At 40.5% G+C, this 21,221-nt stretch overlaps 1 protein-coding gene across 4 annotated transcripts; it reads right to left on the bottom strand.

The window, feature by feature from the left end:
* Nucleotides 1-2,527: 2,527 nt before the first annotated feature.
* Nucleotides 2,528-19,357, bottom strand: crlf1a (cytokine receptor-like factor 1a). Of its 4 annotated transcripts, none has more exons than XR_003691111.1 (10): nt 18,786-19,357; nt 14,427-14,705; nt 12,946-13,075; nt 12,007-12,176; nt 6,148-6,305; nt 4,918-4,992; nt 4,724-4,817; nt 3,482-3,670; nt 3,266-3,332; nt 2,528-3,059 (listed from the first exon to the last, which is right to left on the bottom strand). XR_003691111.1 is itself a non-coding variant. In XM_028566342.1 (10 exons), exons 1-9 carry the CDS (start codon nt 18,856-18,858, stop codon nt 3,309-3,311), a joined length of 1,188 nt encoding a protein of 395 aa, XP_028422143.1. In that variant the 5' UTR covers nt 18,859-19,357; the 3' UTR covers nt 2,528-3,059; nt 3,266-3,308. The 4 variants fall into 4 exon arrangements, 3 of the variants coding, with proteins under 3 accessions (XP_028422143.1, XP_028422144.1, XP_028422142.1); XM_028566342.1 differs by having other exon boundaries at nt 3,486-3,670; XM_028566343.1 differs by having other exon boundaries at nt 2,528-3,332.
* Between the last annotated feature and the right edge of the window lie 1,864 nt (nt 19,358-21,221).

Here is a 21,221-nt window from a genome sequence, read left to right as displayed (position 1 = left end):
ACCATGGACCGGTGAGTATTAAGGTCTGGGCAGCATTTTGTTACTCAGTAAATATATTTTAGATCAGTTTTGAGTCGTTGCCTGCCAACTGGTAAATTTAGTAAGGTGATGTAACAGCGTGCCAAATGACTTCTTCCAGGAAGGAATATAAACAGAAAACACGGTTTTAAATATTGAAAAATCTCCAGGGATGTTTGTGCCTTTTCTCTTTTATTGGCTGGTAAATCAGTCACAGTTTAAAGCCAAAATGTATCTGCACTCAATAGTGGGAAGGAACTACTGCAAGTACTGTCGTTAAGTACAATTTCCAGGCACTTCATGTACTTTGTCTTTAATGCTACTTTACACTTCTAATCCACTACATTCAGGGGTGTCCCTCAAGACACATATGGAGACACATTCTACTGCCAGGTGAGAACACACATACTTAGAGCAGTCCACTTGCGATTGGATCACTAAGGACGGATGTTAAAACCAGACAAAAACAGCCTCAAATAGAGATTTACTCAAATGTTTTCATTTAAACAATTGTTCTAATCATGTAAGGGACTGTACAAAAATTACTGGGGTGGGGATACGGGGTAAATTTTATATTTAATTCTATAAAAAAGCAAGATCCTCTCCCCCATTGCCAATATTTTCTTTTAACCCTCCCTTTTTCTTCTATAAGATAAATGTTTAAAGAACTTCTATTTAATCCAGGAAAAGCTTAATGCATGTCCTTGAAAACAGAATAAAACAAGCTACCCAACTTCAATTCAAAAACCTTAATTTCTGGGATTGTGAGGATTTGGGGATCTAAAAATGGATTTGCAACCACAAAAGAAAAAAGGTTAAGGAATCATCAACATATTCCATAGTAGGCTACTTTGACTGCTGTCATAGCGCCCAGGCAGGCAGCATCTGAAAAGTGTCAACTGTGTCAGAAAGAAGCCCTGAGGAGAATTAACTTTTGGCAAATACAGAGATGTTTGCTTTCCAGAGTGAGAAACTTAGGTAGACATCTGCCCTCTTGCGCTCCCATTCCACTAATTATATCCCTGTACAGAGAGGTAACTAAGGACTTAAGAGCAGAGCCATGACCAAGTTAAACCCCACACTGGTTAAATATTAAGCACCAGTGACTCTGAGTGGCCACAGGCTCAGTAATAAGACTCCGCTGTGTCACCAGCAGGAGAGGAAACACAACCACTGTCTTAGGTTTCCCTGATAAACACTGAGACAAAGCATGGTTGTTGTGGGACTGGGTTGGAGATGCAGCCTGCATTCATTAGTGGAGGTATTTGTGAAAGTTGTCAGTTTTTTATGGCCATCTCCAAAGTTTTCATTCCTGCTTGCCTGTTGTTCCTGTAGTTAGCAGGAAAGCAATCACAGAGGTGAATAAAGATTGTTGGGAAGTTGGTTATGCACCAAGGAAGAACTAATTAGATTTAGAAAAGCAGATAGCTCCACCAAGTGGTCAGAGTTTATACATCTGTGCTCCTAAATGCTAAATTATGAACACCCATTTCTACCACTGAGAATGTTTTGCAAGACACTTTTTTTTTTTTTTTTTTTTTTGCCACTAGAAGAAATTTCAATAACAAACCCTTTTCCATTTTTCTGTGGTTGCTAAAGTATTGTAAGCGTGGCCATGATTCTTAAATACGTTTGGTAACCGTAACCACATTTAGCATGTGCAGGATGAGTGCAATTTGATCAAAATGTTATTAATCTGACTTTTCTCACTTGAAAAGTTGCACAATATATCCTTAAGCTGGGGTTTGGAATTTAAAATAAGTAAGTCAGGATTGATTGAAGACTACAAGCTGAAACACATTGATATCACAATGATGTTGTTCTTTACTTACTTTGACCTATTCTAGAGAATTGAACATGTTTTCCTATCACTATGTGCACTTTGAAGCAGATCTGGATCCAGCCGCAGCTTGGAAACTTCTAAGCATTTTGGAATATTAAACCACAAATTTAGGGGTGCCCCTGGGACTTGAGACGTTGACCGTGAGAAACAGCATCCACGGATGTAGAATCTCATATTAACTAGATAAAGAGTTAATAAAACACAGGGAAGGCAAAAATTGCATTTCATCTTTTCTTCTTTGAGGAGCAGCTGATAGTATCGCTCAAAGTCACGCAATTCATTGCATGCATTATGCCTATTTTGGTGGCAATATGATAAGGAAACCTAATTCTGTATTCATATTATGACATGTGTTATTTTTGTCCACGAAAATCACTTATTGGAAATATTTCAGTTCAGACAATCTGACCAAAATCCCTGCAGCAGGAAATGTGTTGACATACTCTACGGAGCAGTGGGAACATATGGATGTTAAAGCTATCCATAACAGGGGGCGCAGAGGTGTGTTTATCATTGTGTCTGTATTACTGTGCACACAACTCATTCCCAAACCCTGTGTTTCTGACAACATTTTTTATAGAACAGCATTAGAGATTGATAACAACTTCAGTCATTGATAGTTCTTTACTAACTAAACATAACTTAAGACATAAAACATAACTTTATACAGTTTTAAATATGCTGGTACAATTCAGTACAAAAATAAAGGCAGTGAAACGTCTACATACACAAACACCATCAGTCACATACTGTCGCTCAGAAACACGTGGATGCTGGGTGAACCAATTTGGCACTTATATAACAAATCATGACTTAGAAATACTGAATGACAATGTTGCTTTTTCTTTTTACATCAAGACCACAGTGAAAGCTTTGATGTGGAGTAGCCATGGATGCTGAACAGCCACTAGATGGTGCTTTGGATCCACAGGAGAAACAAAAACAAAACGTCACAGAATACTTTTAGATGCTCTGGCAACATTTCTAGTTTTTTTTAATCGGTTTTGATCACCTGTGTGCACATTTAGAGCATGTACACGGCAAACTTCTTTACTGATGCCCGAGTCGTTCATGCTACAACGTCCTTTGAGAAAGCAGAGTAGTCCACGTGGTCTCTTGCTAATGATGACTCCAGCATGTCGGTGGAAAGTCCACCTTTATCAGTTGCAACTTTTCAGATGAAAAGGGCTCATGCCGGCTGGAAAAGATGCAATAAAGAAGAAAATCCCACAGTTTCTTGTTAGATGTCCTCTCACTGCCACAGCTGGTATTCGCACAAAATGTCCGGAGCACAATGTCTTATAATTCCCATATACGAACACAATGTCTCTTTCTCTCTCTCTCACACACACACACACACACACACACACACACACATATAGACAAAAACACACACACACTCACGTTCTTTTCTTGACTTGTTTTTGGCTTGTAAACGCAGCGTGTGCTAGGATTTATCCCCTTGGAGAACCTAAATTAGAAGACAAAATCTGTTAGCTTTTATAAAAGAAAACTTATTTTGAGTGTGTATCTGTTTGTGCAGCACGTGTCTGCATGTCTGCATGCGTGTCTGTGATCAGATTTGAATACAACTGTGTCCCCTGCATTAGTGATGCTTACCTACCTGGTTGCGAGTTTTGTGCGATTTCTGCATCAGCACTCTCCACTGGTCGTATAGCTTCATGGACATGCTGCTGCAGCCGTAGGCGTGTTTCCGCACCCACCCGAAGAACTGCTTCAGCTCCCTGCGCAGGGTGGAGTTGGAGTCCCCGCTAGACTTTGAGTCACAGGAGCCCGACATCAAGCGCTCTGCATCAAGGGAAGAAAAGGAAGGGAAGAAGGGAAGAAAGGAAGAATGAGACGGGATTTAGACTGGCTTTGGCATTCTGTAATGAAACCTCTAACAGAGCAGCAGTGGTGGTATTTCGGTCAGTTATTGCAGGGTTAAAAGTATTTAGTTACCTTCCACCACTCCAGAGCAGAGTTATAGGAAAAGTAAAAAAAGACAGATAGGAGCGGCTGAGCAGTATTAAAGGGAAGAAAGCCAAGAACAAGAAGTGAGATATCACTCAAAATGTGTAGTGTACTGCCTGTGTGTGCCAATGTAACACACACTAAGAGCCATGAGTCCAGGCAATGAATGCACACAGTAACTGAGAGGACCTATCTTTCAATCTGGTACTTTTGCCAAAATTCATGGGAAGTTCTGAAAAGCCCTTAAAGGAAAACTTAAGTTTTTAACAACCCATGTTTGGTTTTCATAGTCATGGCCATTCTTCCTATCAGTTATAATAACATGTTACTCAGCAATTTCATTGTTAAATCTGTGGAGGCAACAACAGCGGCTACCTTCTGACAGCGTTATAGCATCCAGTGGGAAAAACAGCATGAGTTAAATTGTGTTGAGTGTTCCTTTATTCATCTTTTTATCATTTCTTTGAAACGGCCTTTGTGTTGCAACTAAAACGTTACATAATCAAAGTCTGGTTTAGCTTCGTAACATCTGGTTTGGAAATAATGTGATTTGGTTCGGCTATGATTTTTTATTTGATATGATATGATATGATTTGACCGATGCATCTGTCATAAATAAAACTGCCAATACAATACAAAACAGGCTGAAAGGAGTGTAAAACAGCACCATCGTCTTCTTCTATGAGGCTGCCAGTTTCCAGTAGTGGGAGAGAGCTGTTGGACATGCGGTGCACAGTGATATAAAGTAAATTTTTAAATTAATTAATTAATAAAATTTTATTTGCCTCAAAAAATGGGCCAAAAGGCTCTCAAAAACAGATCAAGAGCAATCCTGTGATTGTGTGTGTGTGTGTGTGTTTGTGTGTGTTTGTTTGAGCGTGTGCTCACCACTGTGGGGTGTGGATGCAGCAGTTGGATGGCTCCACTCGCTCCAGATCCCAGCTTTGCGAGAGCCGTAGATGCCCACAGGGTTACAGCGAACCTGGAGAAGATACAGCATTATGAACACGGACCAAATCTGAAGTACACGAACATACACTCCAACGCATGTACACACACGCACACACACACCCAGACCGTACCTGGACAAAATACACTGTTCCAGGCCTCAGTCCAGCCAATCTACAAGATGTCTGATTCCCAACGTCATCCATCACCTATATGAAAAAAAGACCCAAACACAGAAGAGTTGGAGGTCTGACCGCAGTATTAAATACCAATGTGCATAAACTAAAGCACGGGGCAGAGATGCCATGTAGAAAACACAACCACAAACCATGTACAGACCTAAGCATGCATGCACACCACATTGTTTAGTGACTCCTGATCAGCATGTTTATGAAAATGTTTTAATGTAATCGTGCCTGCTGGGTAAAAATCTGCTCTCTGTTATGTATTACAGAGCTGGATATGCTGAGAAACACACACAGGAGCCAGCACAGGTCCTCAACATATACAGTACAAGATATAGCAAAAATAATGACATGAACATAGATACAGCAGAGAGAAAGAAACGCCTACATACTGCAGTTATTAATCTTATCTAATAGTCCCCACTTTCTCTCTGGCATTCAGTCTGTAAACACTTGCTAAGAACGACTACAACAGAAAGCAGAACATGGAAATTACAGGCATCAGAGGGCTAATGATGTGACGCGGGGAAGCCAAATCGGCAGACGTTACCGCTGAGCGTCTTTACAGCCATATTGAAGGCATTAACAGCTGAGATGTATCCCTCCATTCCTTAGCATGACCTCATGATTAGGGCCGGTTCAGAGGGAAAACTGTGTTTTGTTTAAGGGTTTCGCCAAACCCTTAAAGCCACTTGGATTTAAATCTCCTCTCTCCTCCTTCGAACTGGTCTCATCCCTCTGCCGCGTCTCTCCACACCCCTTCTTTTCTTTTTCCACTTTGCGAGCAAAGACTTGCTTATATTACATCGGTGTAATTCCCCCTTAATTACTGGAGAATCTTCCCTCGTATCCGGAGGACTCATAGGAATCCTGGGAAGCACCATCTGCACAGCTGAAAGTTTTACACCGTATTTTTAATTCATTAAAAGTTTGAACGGAGGTATACACAGTGGCTCTGGCCTGTTTTTCTCCTGATCAAAACCTGCCTTCTAGATTTATGGCTGATGAAAGTTTCTGAACTGTTAACCCATCTGGCAGAGGAGGCCTCAATCAGACTAGATTAGGGGTGATTACAGCACTAGGATGAGAAACAGCTGGGACGGTGCTGCAGAGATATTGTGTGTAAGAGACAAAGAGAACAGATTTATGTTTTTATAACTGTGTGTCCTTGTCCTATACCTTCCAGTCTTGGCTGTCCTCCAGTCTGTAGCGGATCTGGTATTTGGCCTGAAACAGGAAGTCTTTGAGAGCGGGCGGGGCCTCCCAGCGAACACTCAGCTGGTCCTCTAACTGCCCAACACGACTGACAGTCACACCTGATGGAGGGTCCGTGGTCACTGGGGGAAGAAGAGACGGAGGAGGTTATTAAGTAAGAAGATCTCATCAAGAGCTGAAATTATTAAAAATCAATCAATCAATCAACTTTACCATGATAGAAAACTCAATATCTTTGGGTTTTTGACTGTTGGTCTGACAAAACAAACTGGGGCTCTAGGAAAATGTGCAGGGTATTTATTTTTTTATATTTTCAACCAAATTGTATAATATAATATTTGTCACTTCCTGTTGCTATCTTTGTATTCCTTTTAAGGAATACATTGAAACCTTGTGAAACCGTTAACAATGTACTTCATTCCAAAATGGCATATTTTTGCATGCAGAAAGGAAAGAGTGTATATATAAGAAGTATAACTTGCTTTTTGGCCACTTGAGGGCAGCAGAACAAGTTGAAAACACAGAGAAACAATATCATTCATCAGCAGTCGTGTCTCTGGCAACCAGTGTTGTAGTCAAGACTACCTAAACCGAGACCGAGTCATCACCAAGACCAGAGTGCATTGAGACCGAGACAAGACCAAGACTTTGAGGGGTTGAGACCGAGACCAGACCAGTGCCAGACAGCCAGAGCTTCCTCTCCTGTCTCCTGCATTCACTTTCGTGGGAGTGCGTGTTTAAGGAGTCGGGGAGAGGGGGTTAACAGTAACAAATTTTAAATTAGAAATGAGTCAAGTTATTGGTTGCATTTGAAGCAGGAAGTCGTTTGGTGCTGAGCAGGAGTGTACAGGTACAAAACAGTTAAGTTGTTGGCTGAAAAAAACAACAAATGAGTTGAAAAACTAAGACAATGAGCTGAACGACGCTAACGCTCGGTAGAGCTGAGAGGAACTGTTGAGTTGGGTTATAATTCTCTGTTGATTCGTCAATCGACTCCGTTCACATTACATTTAGTCATTTGATCCATGGTAAATATAGAAATATTGATAAGAGCAGCTTCATGGATTTAAGAAATGTCTTTAAAAAAGAGTGTGTGTATGTGTTACCAAACAACCTGTTGGTTTTTTGTTTATTTTTTAGAAAAACTGTGACTATAACGTCATGATCAGTGCAAAATCTCATATGAACAAACAATGATTTCATGAGAGGCGCAAAAACTGGGATACTTTTTAATTGATTACATCCATTAACAAGTATATTTCTATCCTAACAACTTAATGATTAACTTCTGGTGGACAGATGGCCCAGATTACAATTTTTAGCCAAAAAAAACATAGCTTAGGGGCTTCTTTCTACGTTTTTGGGTTATGTTTGCAGGGTCACGAAACCCACTCAATTCTAATTTAAAGCGGTAGGAGTGATGTCTTTATGTGTAACAGCTCATTGAAGGATTGTTCAGCGTTGGCGGAGGTTTGTGGTCTCCGAGTGCCTTATAGTTTCTGAAGAGTTGACTTGTGTGAGCTGGAAGAGACTTTTTCATCTGACAACGATTATCTTCTCGACAAACAAACATGTGCTGTCAGACCATTATTTTAACTTTCCTCGCGTTTTGTTTTGGGCTTTTGAGATCGTTGTAATATCAACTTTTTTTCCTTTTCATAATGTCATCCCTTACCAATAAACAAACAAGATGAACCCAGGGGAAAGAAGAAGATGGGAAAGGTTCAGTGGAGGCGAAAAAGTGGGAGTTGACACGAGAGTATCAGAGGATTTGTTTCCCCAGTGTTCGAAGAAACCGGAGACTCTCTGAACTAAAATGTGTAACTTCAGATGTGTCATTTTGTACTCATGGGTGATTTAAAAAGCGTAAACCCAATGGTGGTACACACAATCATCCATCTTAGAAAAAAAAATATTCTTAACATAGAAGCAGAGAGTTAAACTAAAGTTTTAAAGCTTTGGTAAGACATCTTAGTTCAGTGTATGCCCAAATCAATGACGTACCAACACGGTCTCGCGGCAGTTCGTGAAAAGGTCACATTATTTTGAATCTATTGATTCGTGTACACGGACACGTTTGTGTCGTTTTTTTGGGAAGCATATACGGAGGTTGGGTTTCGGAAAAGAACAACGGGGAAATGAAACGCCACACGCGGGCCACGATCCACAGTCTCTGGGGTGAAAGTCCTGTATTGTTTGACCCATCCACCACCCCAACCAACCTCCCTGCGCGGATTATCGGCAAAGTCACTTTTGATCACAAAAGATGCTTTGCGTTGAAATACGTTAGTTTAAATAACGTGCTGACCACCACAAAAATACCGACATAAACTCGATAGATTAAATAACATGACCATTTCACAAACTTCCGTGAGACTGGGTTGCATGTACAGGATGAAACAGAGTGAAGTTTAACCACAATTGATTTAAATAATGGATGCACGTGAATGTACTTTTCTTAGAGATTAACAATGTTAATACAGGGCTGAATATGGTTTTATATTAATTAAATTAATAATTTCCACTCTTCAGATTTTTTGTCCCTGCTACTTTTTCACTTTAGTTTGATTTACTCGCTAACATCTCTTTAAACTGTCTTTTTTGTTTCTTTCTACAGCCCGACCCTCTGATTGGTGGATGTTTGGACGAAGGCTTCTTAGGCTAAGAGCAGGACTGCCGGCAAAACTCAGGTTTGAAAAAATTAAAACCTTTTTTTCCCCACGTAAAAAAGAAATTACTGAATTAGCTGTGTTCAGAGTTGAGACAGTAAATGACAGTGCTCGTTGTAATAAAAATCTAATATACATTATTTCACATAAAGTATGAGATCCCATAGCATTTCTAATCTTTCTATTTGACTACCATTAAAATGGAAAGACTGATAGCAGGTTTCATAATAATGTTTTGTTTGCTCGATTGATGTAAATATGAATGGCATTCGGATATTTCTTTTGAGATGACAAAATATTCCATACTGCATTCTTGTTTTTTTAAGAACAATTCAGTTATCCCAAGAAAAGCCACGATATCTGAAGATAACAACATATTTAACTTATTTGTCCACAGATAAGAGGAAATGCGTTGTTCCTATACGTTATGTGCATTTGGCAATAGAGGTCAGTGGGACAAGGCAAATTACAGATGAATCACTGTTAGCATATGCTTTGTCATCCCTCAGCATAGCCTCATCTTAGAGTCAGACACCGATACATGTTGCCTCTAGTCTCTGAGTTCAGAGGGCATCCCGTGACTTAGGAATGCAGAGAAAACTGTAGGTGTTTCTGCCTCGCGTTCATAACTGATTGGACATGACCGTAGATGTGACTCACTGCAGCTCCACGCAGGTGTGGTTGCTGTGTTTTATGACTTACTACTGTTGTGGAAACTGCTTGCATGAAAAGAATGGCCAGGGCAACCTGAGCGAAACAACCCCCCCACACACACACACACACACACACACAAGTCCAGAAACCGCCTACACTCTGCCTCTCTCTGTTTCTATACTGTTACCAGGCCCTGCCCTGCCCTCGGGGTGTGTAAACAGGTGTGCGTGCGTGCATACATTAGGGAACGGAAAAGGGATTACAATTTGATGGACGCTTGTTTCCTCACCGGTGATGTGTTCACCTCTGAAACTCTATATGGTTTTCCTCTCGGTACGTTTTCCCCGACACCGTTAGGAGCGTGTTGAACCAGGTGAAGAGTTCCGAGCTAATCAGGTTGTATTATTTCAGGTCCAAGTCTTAAAGTTTCAAAGCCCAAACTCCTCAGGCCTCGGGGGTCTGCAGCCGGCTCGGAGACGGGATTAGGTTTGAGGATCAGTCTGGAACATTCCAACACTACATAAAAGAGGGTTAACGAGTGTTTTTTGTGCGTGTTTCTGTATGTGTGTCCAGTGAGCATGAGTAAAGAGAAAATGAGCTCATCAAAAAAGAGGGTGTTTCCATCACACACCAGGTGTGTGTGTGTGTGTGTGTGTGTGTGTGTGTGTGTGTGTGTGTGTGTGTGTGTGTGTGTGTGTGTGTGTGTGTGTTTTGGGGATAATGAGAGAAGATAAGAATTTTCATCTTATGGTCCATTTGCTTAAACTGCACTAAGCTAAGCAACGGACCACATACCAAAGCTGTAAAAGGGAATACCGCTCAGTTCCTATCAGTGTAAAGCTGGATGAGTACTTGTGAACAACTTTCTCCAAAAGCCAGAAAGCCACAGAACTCAAGCCAATGCCCTATCTGAAATAAAAGAGATGGATTTATAAATTGATACTCAACATTTCAAGGGCGCCAATTGGAGGCTAAAGCGTAAGTCATTAATGTTTCCCAACCTGTCGGCCACAAGAGAAATATGAGGGTTCATGATATGGTAAATAGGGAATGAACTTAACTTATAGTTGTCCACCTTATTAAGTAGTATTAAGGTTATTAAATCATTTGATTCTACGCATCCTTGGACCACTCTCAGTTACAACTGAGAAGGGTCTGGTGTCAACCAGGCCAGGAAGCTTTGGGATCCCTACTAGAAATAACTAAAAGAAAGCTCTATAGGTGTTGCTGTGCAGACTTGAAGTCACATACCAGCCAAGAAAATGTCTGGCACATAACCCCCTGTACAACCACAAATTATTGTTACTACACCAAAATGAGTCAAGTAATTTAACCAGCAAGATACAACGTGTTGATTAATAAGCTTTAGAGGTGCTGGAAGGTATATTTTATATAATTATTGTCTAGATCTTTACCCCTGCTTACAGTCTCAACGCTAAGCTAATCTAATCGCCCCCCCCTACTCTACCTGACCCTACATCTTAGCTAATGCTATTTTTACACACACTCTCAGGCGGTCCGGTGAAGACGCGAGTCCTTCCATTCATTTTCAATGACGGTAGTGCAGTTGAAAAGTTAAGACAGATTTAACTTTTGGAGAAACGCAACCTGACTTTACCCTGCAATGGCCAATCATGTAGGCCGATCAGACTTGTCAGTCCGTTTTGAGGCGTGTGTCAGAGTCCCATACAGGAAACAGTAAACCTCACTGCCTCTATCGCTGCCAGAAGGTTTTTTTAAAAACTATGAGGGTAAAAAAGACAACACAACCACTTAACTTCCCAGGCAACGATTCGCCGGATCGTTTGATCTGATCTGAACGTACCCTAACACAGAAACATGGCAGAAGTATCAATCCTCTCATCTAACTCTCGGCAAAAAAATTAACTATTCCTTTAAATCAACTAATACTACGATGAGCAAAACAGTCCTTCAACTGAGTTTAAAGAGTCAAGTTGAGTTAACATGATCATTTAAGCTGGCTACTGCAGACTTATTTTTTTTCTTAAAGATAATTTTTTGGGCATTTTAGGCCTTTAATTAGACAGGACAGCTGAAGATAGGAAAGGGCAGAGAGACGGGGTTGTGACAAGCAGCAAAGGGCCACAGGTCAGAATTGCCCCCAAGACAGACTTTTAAATCACTGTAAGTTTTTCTTTCAATTGTGAAATCACCTCAGTTATTTGCTGATATTCATGTTTGCTTCGTATTTCCTTTTCCTGTCCAGATTTTGTTTACTTTTATTACTTTTATTATATTACCACTATGAGGGCGGGGAGAGGGAAAATCACAATTGAACTGCTAACAAGTCGTACACATGTGTAACCTGTGATGAGGGGTCACAGGTAGAAATAGCTTTGTCTTTTTTTAAACATCACAAGCCTAAAAGCCTGGTATCCACTCTCCTTTATTATAGCCTGAGGACTCATTGACACTGGGATCTAAGCTCTATAACACAGTTAAAGAAAGAGGGTCAAAGGTTATGTTATCTCACACTCACCCACGTCTAGGATGTCGAGGGTGATGACATCGGAGGTAGCCCGGCCCAGCTGGTTGAAGGCCTCCACCCAGATCTCATAGGGCGTGAAGAGGTGCAGGTCCCGAGTGATGCTGCAGGAGTAAGGCTGCGTATGTGTGTAGTCCTCACACTCCTTCTCCTTACCATACCACCTGGGAGGAAAACAGAACAAAACTCAAAATAACTTTGGACTGCTTCAATATCCATTACTAATGCATTTGATGTAGAATGTATTGCATGAGATAATAGAACAGTTCAGAGTTTATATGTTACAAGTGGTTTTATTAAGTCCTTATTTACACTAACGTAACTTCAGAAAGAGATATGCAGTTGCCCCGCCTGCGGGCACTGCATGTAATTTCCCTTTTGGTGCTTTTAAATAGTTGATTTAACTTTTAAAAAATGTGAATAGAGCTTACAACTCATCTGAAACTCATTTTCGTTCCCAGATAAAAAACTGTTTTCCTAATTCTCATGATATTCTTTTTTACAGGCGAAGGGCGTATTTTTCTCAAAATAAGTTCTGCCAAAGAGATATGGTATTTTGTCCTGTTTCCAGCTCCACTTTAGCTTGTTTCCATGCTTTCTGAAGCATTTTTGCATTCTAAAAACTCTTCTGAAATATAATTTGGACTGGGAACATTTGCAAGAGGCTCACTAAGTTGGATGTTTAACCCTTTTGAACCCGACACTGGTTTTGCATGGTTCTCACCCCCTTCATTTACAGCCATATGTAATCACTTATTAGAAAGAGTATGTTGTCCTATTTAAAGCAGGTATGAGTGTATGATGTCTGTGTGCTCTGATTTAATTGAGCTATGACTCTGAGAAGAAGGGGCGTATGTTTTTGGCATCAATGGCGTTCAAAAAGTGAATCTTTAACTTCAAGAAGATAGTAAAACAGTGTGTGTGTTTATATACCTGAGTTTGTATTTGAGGATGTACTGTGTGCTAATGTTTGTCTCTCCTTTTCCTCCTGGAACCCAGCTGCAAGTCAGGTCTTTGGTGTTCCTGGACCAGCAGGTCAGATTGACCGGCTTCTCTGGAGGCACTGGGACAAAAAGAGGGACAAATGGAAAGATGGGGAGAAAGGGGGAAGAAAATAGAGTGAGAGATATGGGTGAAGACAAAGGAGAGTAGAGCAGAGAGAAAATGGAGATGTAGGGTCATTGAGGGTACAAAGTTACTTCCAGCCATTACTCCAGCCCCATCCTCCTGAGTGTAATTGACTCACTAGTGATGTTCTCTAGAAATTGGTGTTTTTTTTCTTAATTGGTGTGTGTGTGTGTGTGTGTGTGTGTGTGTGTGTGTGTGTGTGTGTGTGTGTGTGTGTGTGTGTGTGTCTGTGTGTCTGTGTGTCTGTGTGCTTGCGTGCGTTTGTGTGAGATGTTGTCAGACTCGGGATCCCTGCCAACATTCCTCGTCTCTCAGAACACAGGGTGCTCAACACCAGTGTCGCACAGAGATTAGGATCCCAACTGCATCTCATTGTGTGTGTGTGTGTGTGTGTGTGTGTGTGTGTGTGTGTGTGTGTGTGTGTGTGTGTGTGTGTGCACGCGCGCACTTGTTGCTTCATGAATACGTTTGTGTCATTTTTCATCTCATCACCTTTCATAGTCTTAGAAATGCCATGTACTTTTCTGTGTATGGGAACTGCAAGGAAATGAGTGTGTGTTGTGTGTGTGCTCATGTACTTCTATCTTTGAGAGCACCATTTTTAGAGTGAGGGTACTCCTTACTTCTTCAAAGGGCTGTTTGAGAGTTAAAGGATGTGTCCAGTTTATTACAACTTGCGCAGCTTCAGCCATTGATAATAACAAGTAACTCTCAGCAAGAAAGTGAATAAGCAATAAAATACGGTTCTTTTAGGTTATTACTGTAACAGGAACCACATTAACAAGATCACACAATAAAGTTCACTGTAAAAAAAAAAACAAAAAAACATTTAGGGGCTAGGTAATGCATTATGTAAATGCTGGTCCACATACGTATAGAAATACAAACATGTGTCTGTGTAAAATGGCCTATGCCCTGTGAGTGATTGTGCGAGTAATGGACCACACAGGTGGTCAAAGCGTCACACAGTGACACACTCATGAAGGCCTCTCACTGGCCTGAAGGCAGGAAAACTTAACATGAAATATAGCCACAGAGACACTAAAAATCTGCCCACTACTTCCTTCTACATTCCCATTTACTTTTCATTCCTCTCACTCCATTTCTACCCTTTATTTACCCCTTTTCCTTAACATTAAACAGTGAAGCAGAGACACATGCACACTTCGGGAGAAATGTTGGCCAAATGAGTATACTAATAAAATGACAAAATAAAAAACTATGGAACTCTACATAAATAAAACCAAGCTGAAAAATCATATAACCACTAACACACTTCAACTTACTCCCAACGTAGAGGCAGGAGCCAGCCAAGATGTGTCCCTTGTGGTTGTGACAGACCAGGTTGTCGCCGGACGTCTGTCTGGAGGCGTTGAGCCCGGCCAGTGTCACGCTGAGGTTGGTCGGGCTCAGCACTCTGTACAGGGAGCTGGGCAGCTGTTGACCATTGAGCGTCCAAAACAGAGAGCTGGCGTGGACGCCGAGGTCGGGGTGGACCCAGCAGCTGGCGGTCAGGGTGGACCCCATGCGAAGGACGGGGTCCTGGGGGTAGACCACTGCTACATCTGGAAGAGGGCAGGAAGAGATGGATGGTTAGAGGAAGACCGTTGATGAGCACTCCAGTCATTTTACACGTAAAGGTCCGTTTGCTCGTCTCTTCTACGCAGCATTTGGAAGCAGCTGTGTAATGTCTTCTATGGTTCTGGGTGGACCTTTCTAAAGGCTAATCATAACCCTGAGGATGTCATAGTGATGTCATTAGGGTTATGAGTTAGGGTTGAAACTTTAATATTGGACAGAAAGACTGCCTTACAAACTGGGGGTGAGGTATTTGAAGGATGCAGGAGTTTACACTACAAACGTATAGAGGGTCTAACAAAATATGCTGTACAGTTGCATTGCGGGATATGTTGGATCCAGTGTTTTTGGAGCTTGCCCCTACTAAAGACTAAAAGTCAGGATATATCTCGGCCTCTGCTGCTTTGAGTTGGATCATTCTTTTTTATGTATTCCTTCAACTTTATGGACGTGAATTACTAGAATATGCCTTTCAGAGACTTTAGACTTTGGAAAAGCCAACCTGAAGAGGGCGGATTAGCTGTCAGCTAGCATCCCAATTATTGCATCAATGAGCTAAAATATGTTGTTTGTTGTTTGTTTGTTGTGTTACAGTGAAGATGACCGGCACCTGACTTTGAAATCTCAGATGGTGCGTGGAACACAAAATGGTCCCTGCTTGATGTTACTGTGACAAAACTATGGAAAGAAATAAAGGTGAAGAAATATTCACTGTGATGCATTACCTATTTGAAGCAAGTGTTATGTTTCAGTAAGTTGATTTTCACACTGTACTACAGTAAAATATGTTTTAAAATGGAAAATACATATAAAAACCTAAGACGTGCCTGAGAAAATGGTTGTCAACAATGTAAAGCAAGCACTATTTTGGAGATAATACATGCGGAAACCTTTATTTTTAAACACTAGCTGTTTAAAGGAAGTTTTCAGTGTGTTACTTTCGTAATTTAGTTTTGACTGTTTTAATAGATTGATAATTACCTCTGCCAATGAGGTTATGTTTTTGGTTCAGTTTGTTGGATTGTTTGTTTGTCAGCAGGATTACAGAAAAACTACCGGCCCGATTTTCATGAAACTTGGTGGAAGGGTGTAGCACGGGCCAAGTACAAACCCATTAAATTAGGTAGCAGATCTGAATCATGAGGCGCATACATGGATTATTTTTCACTTTCATTAACATTAGCACTGTCTGGGTGCCCTTCTTTTCTGCTGTTTTTCTTGCCTGACTTTGTTTCGCTCACTTGGCTTACAGTACTTGGGTACTGCTGTTTGCTTATTGTCTGTGGTGTTGGATTTTTAATCCTGTAAAACAGTTGGTAAGCTATATAGGAAAGTTGCTACATAAATATTATTGCTGCTGCTTTTTTATCATTTGTTATCATATTTTACAGCTGAATGTTAAAATACAAATAAAGTGGTAAACTGCAAAGAACATACAGTTAGAGACACTATTTAACACTCTATAGTACTGAGAGATATTATTTATATATTGCTTAATACTATTTGTGATTTATTTTGTGATGTAATTTGTTCTCAGGTCTCTCTTGTAACAGCAGCACACAAGAGAAGACAAGATATTAGTTTATTTCTTTAGAATGGAGGATTTACAAAAAAATGTGTTGCCCACCTAAGTAGACAGGACTTTGAAAACAATGTTTTCTATGCAGAAATGACTGAGCAATGAGTGACTCAACACTTTGTTCAGACCATTACAAATCTGCACCCGGGGGCCACATCTATTCAGCTGCCAGCCTTCTTACGCTGACAGACATTGTGTGGTCCTTTATGGAGGACCCGCCTTTGAAGAAGTTAATTCAACTGTAACTCCACGCCAATATTAATATCACAAAGCCAACTCCAGCTTTGACACAACACTTCCACACATTTATGCAAACACATGGATACAAACAAACACATGATCAGAGGGGTGGTTGTCTTTGTCACCGGATACAGCGGATGTAAAGGGGGCCGTGATTAGCCAACAATATGCTGATCCAGCTGAATAACAATCAGTGTTTATGTATTCCAGGCACTGAGGAAGGGACATTGCCCCAGAGCGTGGTGTGAAGCCCCTTTAAAGCCCTTTCTTCACAGTTCAAACACTACAACGATAGACACAATTACTACAGTTTACAGTATTGTCTCTGCTTGACACACTCAATGGAGGAATTGGCTTGTTACATAGTATTTGTTTGGAGAGGCTGAGGGTGCTTGAAGCACAGCTCTGATCAGGGCAACGGGATGAGTTTAACCCTGTGATTGCGGCGGTCAGACATAGGCATAGGAGGCCTTCAATGACATTTATGGCCGATTTTAAGTCTTTAGTGGACTGAAAACACTTTCCTTTATGCTGTCAGTCTTCAAAGGGACACGACATCCTCTCCTCTTTCTAAAGAACTGTTTACTCTCCACTCATCCATGCAACACTTCAAAGAAGGCCTTTACTTTCCTCTGTCTGCTGTACAATAGACGTACATGTGGAACATTTTGAGGGGCCAGTGTAGACGAGCCAAGTGGAAGAAGTCACGAAACATTTATTGACAATGAGCCGTGTAACACCATCTGAAAAGAGACGGAGAAGACAGCAGCGGATGTTTTTTGTGTTTTTTGTTTTTTTTACACAGCTTGCATTTTAGGTATTTAACTGTTCATATCTGGAGAGAGGAGAGAGTATCTTGTGAAATCAACTTAGGCCAAATACAGGCAGGAGAAATTGGACATGTAGGATATGAGAAGTTCAATTCAGGTTAAAAAGCAGATTTTTCAGGGGGATTTAGTGTGTTTCAGAGTCAAATATTTGGTATTAAATAATCATATCCAACATAAATACTTCTGTATATGCTAACAAGACATATAAACTCAAACTTTATGGGATTATGAGCTGTATTAAAAACAAATTATATGTTGGTAAGAAAATTCCACATTTTAACTGTTTTATTTCAGTGGCATCTGTAAACCACATCACACTGAGTAAAAGGGACGCACCCTCCATTATTATAGTGAATAAAACAGTAATGACCAATTAGGCCCTATAATAAACAGCAGGGCAGTTTATGATCAGTGCCCATTGTCTTCTATAAGCCTCTGGAACTTTACTTTCTTTTATTAGCGCCTTTCAAACTGGATGAATAACAGGAGGTCGTCCCTGAGGAATCGCTCTTTGCCAGTGAGCTCACCATAAAAACTAATCCAGCCACTTAACAGAGGAAGCGGACGTAACTTTGATTTATTTACGTTACTGTGCATTAAGCTGCCGGTTAACATTCTCCAAAACCCGAGCAAATGATGTCACTGTTTTGTTGCGGTTCGTAAAGCCCCCATGCTCTCCATGTGTTAAACGAATTATGGCTTGAATTGTTGAAATGCAGCCTCCTGGGAGATGAGTTCTCTATGCAGGGGTACAACTGATATACTTCAGCAAGAGCACATCAATACGGTGTCAGGTGGACAGAGTGGCATTTGTCTTTTTTAATGTATCACCAGAGTGGATCCAAGCAAGTGAGCCCCTAATATGAAGAAGCTATTGAGTTATTTTTGCATTGGAAACATGTTTTAAATACAGTATTACCCATAAGATCACTGTGGATCTAATGTGATCATATATGGGATATTGTCTCCTCCTATGGAAACCCTACACATATGGTAGTGGAGTTAAAGTGACCTTTTACGGGCTTTATCCTCTTTAATATCACTATAATATTCCTATTGCCTAATGTAATTTTTTTTTGCAATGTTTACACTGACTTATATCCTTTTAAAATAGTAATTATATACCATATGATATCACTATATTGTAGTGTTTGCATTGACTAACACCCTTCTAAAATATTATACTTGTGTTGTACTATTGTGCAAATCCATTTTTTGCATCTGTTTTGTCTTTAAAATCATGCGTACCAGAGCAGGACAATGTCACACAGAGGTGTTTACAGTAATACCGTTGGGTGACACATGGATTAAACTAAGTCTTTGTGGACCAAAAAGTGCAGCCTGTACCCAAACCAAAACCCTTCCCCAGCAAGACCGTGACTTTGCGCATCGATGGACATCTGTGTGCAACAACTTACGTGTGGACAAGGACAGCACGCCGGGAGTGTGCAGCATGAGGAACATCAAGCAGATATCCAAGACGACTTTCATTTTCTCCCAGTTGGTTTTACCTCTGTCTTGATTCCTCGTCCTCGTGTTGTTGTGATGTCGCCTTTTCTCTCTCGATCCTGGATAGAAATTACGCACAGTGTATAGAGAGCAAAAACAGCACGGGTTCAAAAAGCTGAACGCTCCGAATTTTATTAACAAGACAACTCTCAGGAGTGAAGGAGCGCACTAGAGAAAGTGTGACCCGTTGGGAAAAGTCACCCTCTGAGAAGCCATAAGCCAATACGTCCTCAGTAAAGGCTAAAGGAGTGAGTATACCGCGTCCTGTGTGCAGTCTTTTCCCTTCGTAATGCTTCCTGCAGCTGAATCATACACAAGTTCATACTTTTTAAGCCCCTCCTCTCTCTCTTCCCACACAGTCGCCAGTCATTTTCCCCCTCTTTCCGTCCTTTCCCTGCTCTTTTTTTTTCAACCTCTCCCTCTTCAATGATGGGTAGGAGAGTCAGAGCCATTCACTTTCACTGAATCACTCTGTCCCTGTTACTTTCCATGCCTCAGGTCTCTGCTTCACTGGTTTCACCATAGGAGGCTGTTGAGTCACTGAGAGTTAAAGGAAAGAAAATTCCTTTTTTCTTCTTCTTTTTTTTTTTTTATAAATATCTTTGTCCTTGTAGAGTGTGTCACAAAAGCCTCTTTGCACCCACTTGAGTTATTATGTTTTCTCTTTCAATGGTCAGTTTTGACTCAGACATGAAATTCTTATGATGTGTTGAATAACATGGGAAAATGTAGGCTACTGTTATACAGTTACAATTTCTCTATGTACAATAATTATGTGTTGGATCGAAATAATCTGGCCCTCTGTTGGCGCTACATGTCACTTTTCTCCTCAGTTACCTGTGAGGATGGAAATAGCTTTTTTAAACAAATGAAATAATCAACAAGTGCCTTCTAATATCTTTTTATAAATCACCAAGGTTTAAGTGGGAGTCACTTCATAAGACGTTTAAAAAAAGACAATGTGACGTTTACTAGATGAAATTACACATTCCTTCTCTTATAAATTAAAAGGTGAATGCATGGGTAATTTATATGCATTCTTGCTCTATTTAATACACTCTGGAGCTTTGCAGCTACAGCCTTACTTGGTCTGGTATGACCAGTAGGTCATGGTGGCTAATGTTTTCTAATGTTTGTTCTGTACAGCTGTTTTGCGACCCATGGTTCTTAGTTATTTTAATTCCCCTGAACTATTTTAAGCAACTAAAAGGCTCCCTCTGACCAGGGACTTTTTGGGGGGTAAAAAATGTCCTTAGAAATAAATGTAGACCCTGGTCCTTGTGTTCGTAATGCAATGAGTTCCTCAGAAGGTTTCTAGTTCCAGGGGAAAGTCCCTTGGTCCAACCTTGTGCTGCTAATTACGCCACTTTTTAGCGTTATCTTGTAATTGTGACTTTAACTATGTCTAACCAGACTTCAGATAAACGTCTACATTCATATGTTGAACAAAGCTGTTCTGGACTATCCTAAGTAGGACTAATTTGCCATAAATTCTTAAATAATAAATAAAGACTTTTTTAAAACTAAAAAACATTGTTAATCGAGCAACAGCTTCGAGCTGCTCATCTCCTAGTCCAGCAGAAAATGTTTGCCTTCTGGAAGAATATAACAGCTACAAGGAAACTTCCTCACTGCTGTGTATTTCCAACAGGTTACTGCCCTCTCTAAAAACTCTTTCCTTTCTTCTTACTCGCAAAGCATAAATTAGGAGACATGTTTTCCTCTTTTTTTGTCTTTTGGTGCCACCGGTCCGCAGGAGTCAATGACTGTTACTATGGAAACATGGCTCTTAGTTCAGCCTGGGTGTCGTTTGGCCAACTTTGGTAAGTCTGTCTTTATTTTTGTGAAATTAACTTGCGTTAGACTACTCTGAAAGCAAAATGAAGACTGGCCCTATCACTACAGATCACTCTAAAACTTCTTTGTCAAACAAAATTTGGACACATAGCTCCACTGTTCAACAAAAAGTTGAAATTGGCTTTAGAGAAAGTTAGCTCCTTTACTATAATATTTCCCATCAAACATGACCCGGTGGTTTATTGTACGGGGGTGTATTTTCAGGAAATAAGAAACACTGGTTCCTCTTTCTTTGCCTGGTCGCCTTAACGTAAACATTTGTGTCAGAATTGCGGTGCTATTGTAGAGAAAATGGCACTATTGCTAAATAGACACTGACTAAGCATGAGTTAAAACATAAGAACACCAAAACACCCACAAACTGACTCACTTGCTGTTGATTTATTTCATATTTATTTAACATGACCTTTCAATCTAGATGACCTTCATCAAATATGTAAACAAGAATTCCAACAGTCCCATTTATACACAAAGATGCTCGAGTGATT

The sequence above is a fragment of the Perca flavescens genome, chromosome 20 (assembly GCF_004354835.1).
Source record: "Perca flavescens isolate YP-PL-M2 chromosome 20, PFLA_1.0, whole genome shotgun sequence".
Taxonomy (NCBI): domain Eukaryota; kingdom Metazoa; phylum Chordata; class Actinopteri; order Perciformes; family Percidae; genus Perca; species Perca flavescens.
This window is presented reverse-complemented; position numbering and strand designations above follow the sequence as displayed.

Excerpts from the sequence above, each read along its gene's own strand:
- crlf1a (XM_028566341.1), bottom strand. The coding sequence starts at position 18,858 with ATGAAAGTCGTCTTGGATATCTGCTTGATGTTCCTCATGCTGCACACT. Across the intron at positions 4,993-6,147 it reads AGGACAGCCAAGACTGGAAG|GTGATGGATGACGTTGGGAA; the intron begins GTATAGGACAAG and ends TTTTTCATATAG. Across the intron at positions 3,671-4,723 it reads TGCATCCACACCCCACAGTG|AGCGCTTGATGTCGGGCTCC; the intron begins GTGAGCACACGC and ends CCCTTGATGCAG.